The sequence below is a fragment of the Sesamum indicum genome, linkage group LG3, assembly GCF_000512975.1.
Source record: "Sesamum indicum cultivar Zhongzhi No. 13 linkage group LG3, S_indicum_v1.0, whole genome shotgun sequence".
Lineage (NCBI taxonomy): Eukaryota > Viridiplantae > Streptophyta > Magnoliopsida > Lamiales > Pedaliaceae > Sesamum > Sesamum indicum.
This window is the reverse complement of record NC_026147.1, coordinates 24,476,159-24,482,942: the sequence shown is the minus strand read 5'-3', so window position 1 is coordinate 24,482,942 and position 6,784 is coordinate 24,476,159. Positions and strand designations below refer to the sequence as shown.

The window sequence follows — 6,784 nt, the reverse complement described above, 5'->3', positions numbered from 1 at the left end:
TCGTTTCCAGAGCAAGTGAGCTTCTGATAGAGATTCATGACCTTTTCCTTTTGAGGAGCAGTCCCCATTGACATAATGCATGCTCTCATCCCACTTTCCGAATAAAGTTGCTACGGTCTTTCCACTCTTGTCTTGAACTATTCCCTGTACCTGCAATGTCCGATTTTGTCTTATGGCAAAGCGTCAATAATAACACCAAGAGACATACTTGACACAAAGCATCAAGCCCGATTCAACATCTCCAATACAAATCATTACGAAAATTATTCTTCATTAATCAGAAAGTTTGAAACCAAAACAGATACCGATCAGTGGATGCAGACATTGTCTCAGTAGTATTGTTATGATCCAGAAATGGAACAATGAGAAACTGCATGCAGTCAATTCAGATTTGGAAGGTTCTTTGGTATAAGTAGGCATATTTGTTGGACCATTCAGTTTGTCAAAAGAATTGTATGGGTTTGGAGACATTTTTATTTATTACACTGATTTCGCTGCACTGAGATGACATCTTCATATTGTCATCTCCCATTCAGCACCAGGTGTGGTACCTTTCGTAGAGAAGGCAAGAGCCGCACCACCCCGTTACCTCCCCTTTCTACTTTTTCTGCTTTCTCAGTTTTGTCTAAAGATTCATGTTCCCTCGTCAAAAGCGACAAGAGACACCAAGTCATCATTCGTCAAAAAGAGCAAAACTCATCTACTTACAAATAGGACTTAAAGATATTACAGGAAAAGGGACTACCTGATGAGGGTTTCTATCTATAATAGACTGCTCCTTGAATTTCAGTTTACAAGAGTAATTGCGGTTTCCTTGTATCCGCATAGTACCATAATGATCACAATAGAGTTTCCCCAAAATAAGGTTGTATATAGATGTTGTTACCTGTCATAACAAATTCTATTTTGTTAAACGGAATCAACAGAGAGAAAAAGGAATAAGAGGAAAAAAAGAAGAGGAAAGGGAACTCTAATCTCCCAACTGATACCATACCTTGCTCCACTGGAAGACTTCTCCATCATCAAATTCAAGAGTTAAAATTCCAACTGGATCGAGCTGAATGCTCCGGCCCCAAAATTTGCTCTTCAAATTGCTATCAGCATAGAACCTCCAGCCTGTTCCCTCGCAGTGGCATGCCACAATCATGGGGTGATGACTCACCTAATCCAAAAATGGCCATTGTAAGAATTATAGCAAATGCATATAAAAGAATAGATTTTCCTTTCTGAACACAAAATAGCATGATTGCATTATATGAAGCAAAATAGCATACATCATAAAGTTACCAATCTTCTGGGCAAAACTGTATCCATTCACAGCAATATCAATGTAATCTTTTATTGTTCTACCCTGTTCCTGAGCATGATACGATTTTGCTTACCTTGCGAGTCAAAGACATAGCTTAATATTGTAATGGAAGGGATAGCATACAGACATAGTGAGACAAAAAATGATTGTGTACAAAATTAAAAGAATAAACCAAAGGCTCAGATTTCTCCCCCTTTTCCACATTTATTTTCATGTTTCAAGCCATTTTATAGTGACAAAGTTCTGGTGAGTTACAAGATTGTAGTGAATTGCAATGAAGTGTAGGATGGAAAATTGGCAACCACAGTGAAAGGCATCATAAGGAAAGACAAACAGTTTGCTCCAGGTAAAAAATGGAACCTTCTCTGAGACAAATCGAAGGCCTTTATCCGGATAATCTGCCTCATAAGTCTCTCCTAACAATGGATTAAAAGGTTTGCAATTTCTTCCTTCCGTAGAAGCATATCCAGATACAGCAAATGCGGCTACATTCAGAAGCCTCATAAGGCTGTTACCCTATACAGAAGGTTGTAAAGCACGGATCAGATTCCAAGGGTGATGAACCATAAGCATCATGCAATAAACAATAGAACATGACAACTCCTTAGTAAGTTCAGATACTCTTTTTTGCCTCGGGAGGAAGACAGAAATTTTTCATAAACATATGCCTCACTTATTATGGCAATAATATTCCTGTAAAATATAGTAAGAAAAATCAATGGAATAGATAGATGGAACATCCATATAAAACTTAAACCATTATCAGTTTTTAGATTAATTTCATAGGTCTGGTCACCAGGAGATTGAATGAATATTACAATGGCGAGCAAAATGAGATACAGGGAACAGCAAACAACACTGCAACGCCTGAGATCAAAGTAGATGGTGCAAATATCAGGCGAACCCATGTTTTGTATGCGCCTTCAGAAAAAGACATCCTGTCTTTTCTAAATCCAGGTATTTTCTAAACTAACATAACCAAAAAACTCCTTTTTGTTCTTATCATTTGTCTGTTGATTAGAGAAACAGTGGGAAATCATATAAGAGACATATGACTAGAAATATACATCCTCATAATGTAAAAAGGCATCTAATGTGACTGATGTGTAGATGAACCCAAACACAGCCCCCAAATCCTCAAAAATCTGTGAAAATCCAAATAGGTCTGGAATACCACACGGTACCATGCATAAAGACTTGTACTCATTTCAATTCTAATAAACATAAAAGACAAGTTTCAGAAGAAAAAATATGCCGTTATCCAATCAATCAATGCACGGACATAAAAAACTGATGCAACCAGTATTATATAGCTCAAACTTACTTGCTTTCCCCACTCATAAGCCCGATCAATAAGATAAGAATACTCCAAATCTTCAAAACATTTCTGTAGAGAGGAGAGAGGCTCATTGAAGTACACCGGAAGACATACTTTTGTGAGATCCTTCCCAATGTTGTCTTTGATCATTGACCACAAACTCACTGCTTTCTCTTTCTCAACTGGGTCTGGCAATTTCTTTCTACGTTTAACGTAAGGAAAGCTTGTTCCTGCAGATCTAATGGCAGGATCTACACTGTCCTCGACATCAAAAGCATAAAGTTCATCATCATCGGATGAAAAAGAAGATGTTCTAAAGTCCGATCCATTGCTTTTAAAAGAGCTAGATGATAGAAAGTCCCTGGTGTCAAAGAAAGTATTGTCCTCTTCATCTGTATCTTCCTCTACTGCATCAACTCTTTCATTTTCATCTTCAGATTCACTCGCACTCTCTGGTATAAATATACAAATGGGCAATGAGACATGCCTGGAATGCGCTCAAACTACAAAGACAAACATGAAGAGCCCCAAGAAGAACTACACACAACTTATATCATGAGCCTCGAACCCTGTTTAAAGATACTAATTTATAAGAGTTATAACTCCTACAATTCACAATTTTAGGGAAAAAAATAGATTAGCTGCATTTTACAAATCACACTTGCACATTTCTGGCTAATATATATGATGAATTAAACAAAAGCAGCACAAAGGGGCAACTGGGGAACTGAAATACAAGAAGGTTGACTTGGTGGCTCTAATTCTCAATCATGCTTCTAAAACATTAGTGAATCGGTTGAGGTTCATTCGCACAATGATGTAAGCCAGAAATACGTAAAACATGTCACTGTAGGCTCACCACTATACTTATCTTGCCTTGATCTAGATGATGATCCAACATCCTTTAACTGTCTCTGGCTTTCGTCAACTACTGTATTCTCCAGATCCACCTTTTCTGTCTACACAAACAGCAACCATGTTTTAGTCAACTGAGTGGAGAAACTCGGAAGTGATTAATATTTAACAATCAGACTCCTTCTTCTATTCATCTAGTTTCCTTGTAATTGCTTCTGGCAACAGAAACGATTAAATACCAAATCACTCAACAAAAGAAATTATGAAAAATTCCAATGGAGTGTTAAAAATTCTAGAAGAACAAAACTTACATAAAATAAAGTGGTAAATCCATGCAGATATATGTAGCACTAGAAAAGCTCACAGAGAAATATAGTCAAGTTTCTAGGAAAGGAAACAGGAACAAAGAAGCTAAACAAGTTCGAGAAGAGTTACCATCACCAATGCCATCCTCCTAATACCCTGAATGAGAAATGGTAATGAAAAAGGATCTCATATAATCAGTGACCTAAAGCCTGATCACCATGTCGGATGATTAGGCTAATTGTATCAAACTAGTAAAAGAGAAAGTCATTTCCTGATTGAGTTATCCAGATAGATTATGTTAACCAGCTAATGAGTAAAACAGAAATTCAGGGACCAATTTTCAATCAAAAGATCCAAAGAATAGAAGTTACAAGTCCCAAACAAACAGCTCACAAGCCCAAGCTACCAAGCTGGAGAGTCTTGGGGAAAGTTTAATGCACTTTAATTGTGCAAATCCTAGGAGAACCTGAAAACGATTATGAAAATTTGGATTTTAAAAGTTTTAAAATTATCTTCCACATGTACCTCTAACTGGCGCAGTGTGTCCATGAGGAGCCAGTACTTCTGCTTCAAGAGCATCAATTGATTTTGCAGTGATGCAAATTCATTTCTCATGATCTGCTCGCTATCCTGAATAGCCACCTCACTCACACCTTCTTCCAATAATCTCTGCCTCAACCTTTCTGTCGAGACAGCCACATTGTCCAAAGGAGCCATTAACTCACTGTTGGACATCCTCGGGAACATGTCTTTCACAGTTTGCAAAGCTTCCATCCATGCCACCCTATCCTCTCTGCTGTCAGCCCTCAGATGGAGCCTCTTTGTACCAGTAAAAATTGAGAATCTCCTGTCATCTGATTTGCTCTCTCGGATAGATGACACCTACACAGAACAACTCACACTGTAAAAGACCAGAGACTACATTTTTTACTTGCTTAAACGACAAACCTGACACGAACAAATCTTTAAATGGGAATGGTAAACATGACCCTTCAATACATTGTGTAATTTCTTGATTCCCTTGATACAAATCATACGCCTATTTCAAAAAGACAACACGAGCAGGAAAAGTATAAGTTGATTATCGTTAAAAGGTCCAGCACATTTTCAAGTCCTCTTCTACAATATTCCAAAAACTAGGCCACAAGTCCCAAGCAGCATATACAACCACTAATCTGTTGATAAACAAAAAACAAATTAAACCAAGCTAAAGGACAATAATAAAATCTAACACTAAAACAAATCAAAAGAAGCTTTCTGAAAAGACACTCTATGATCTCTACATACAACGAATTTTCAAAAATAAAGATGAAATCACCATACTCTCGTAAAACCTCGTTTGACATGTCTCAAATGACCAAATTACTCCACAAAACAAATTAACTATAGTAGAAAAAGAAACGTGACCGGTACAACTCAATCGGAAAACGAGGAACCTTTAGATGAACTTCGCCAACGGGCTTCCGGCTTTTCGAGGACGAACCACCGTTACCATTTCTATGATGATTGTGATGATGATGATTGTTATGCTGCCGCGCAATCAGCCTCATCGACTCTTCCCCAATTACCCTCGATCCTTTTTCAGTCTCCTGATTAACCACAATTTTATCCGACCCATGGATCTTATAATAACTTAACACCCCATCTTGCAAAACAAACCATCTAGGCCTCCACCCTTTTCCATAATTCACCCATTTATACAAAATTCCAGAAATACCATTCCCAACTATATCAATCTTCAACTCACGGCTGTGATTGTTTTGATGGTGAATGTTATTGTTAACCGGAGCTCCAACGAAGATATGATCCGGCAGGGAATAACGCGTTGAAGGGGGCCTAGACATCGCTGAACTCTGAGTTTTGTTTAGTGGATCGGCCGGCGGCATGTGGGAGTTGCTGTTCATAGTCATCGATGAAACGAAACAGAAGGGACGCATAGCAATGATAATACGTTTAGCATAACTTACATTAATTTATAATAACTATACGAATCATTATCGATATTCTGGACGAATCATGAATGACGGCGAAGATAAGAATAATAAAAATTTAAAGAAAAGAGGGGTAAGAAGGAGCGGAAATAGAGAAAGGTGATTTGGAAGGAGATGGGTATTGAATTGGGAGAAGGGCGAGTTTTCCGGCGACGTGATTAGGTGGTAGTTGGGGGCGGTGGGGTTGGGTCAATGGCCAATAAAGGAGTTGTGGATTTTATGCTGCTTACATTTTCATTTCTCCTGTTTGTTTTAATATATATATAATATATTATTACATTTTATTTTTTTCCAAATAATAATAATAATAATAATAATAATATACTCTGCCGTCGAAGAATAAAAACCGATAACGTAATATTTTAGGAGAAGCTGATAATTACGCATTAATTATGCATGTGTATATTTGTTATTAGCAGTACATGGCACATAAAAAAAAAATTAAAAGTATAAATAATTAAATATTATTTACTAAAATTGATCGTAATTAAAAAAGTGATAATATGATAAAAAATAAATAATTTTATAAAATAAGGTTTGAAATAGAAGAAAGAAAAAGAATATTAGTTAAAAAATAATTGTTTAAAAATATAACTTTTACCACTTGTAAATAATGAAAAAGATATGAAAGTAAGTTGTTGAAAAAAACAAACAAATAAGAAAAAAAGGAGACACCAAAAGAGTGTTATTACTTAATCTATATTGTATATTAACGGAGAGTATATCTTTTAGTTACTCGGGTATTTTTTGTCTTTTCTTTCTTTTCATTATTTACAAGGTAAAAAATATTTTTTTAAGTAGGTATTTATTTTTAATTGATATGTTTTCCTCTTTTAATATTATTTATTTTTTCTATATTAAAATAAATTTAATTATTATAATTTTTTGTGACATACATCGAATGTGATATATCGATCCAATCAGTATATGGTATAGATATTCCATCTTTTAGCTTGTCATTTGTTATTAATTTATTATTTTTTTATTTTTCTCTCTAAATCCAAT

The 6,784-nt window shown here is 35.9% G+C and overlaps 1 protein-coding gene across 1 annotated transcript in view; it reads right to left on the bottom strand.

Moving 5' to 3' along the window:
- LOC105159493 (oxysterol-binding protein-related protein 1C-like) overlaps positions 1-5,959 on the bottom strand; it is a gene marked incomplete in the record, with an annotated part of 7,523 nt that extends 1,564 nt beyond the window's left edge. The window contains 8 exon segments of the mRNA XM_011076572.2: positions 1-150; positions 746-886; positions 995-1,162; positions 1,670-1,825; positions 2,634-3,079; positions 3,487-3,586; positions 4,314-4,670; positions 5,225-5,959. Of these exon segments, the coding sequence (XP_011074874.1) occupies positions 1-150; positions 746-886; positions 995-1,162; positions 1,670-1,825; positions 2,634-3,079; positions 3,487-3,586; positions 4,314-4,670; positions 5,225-5,725 (2,019 nt within the window).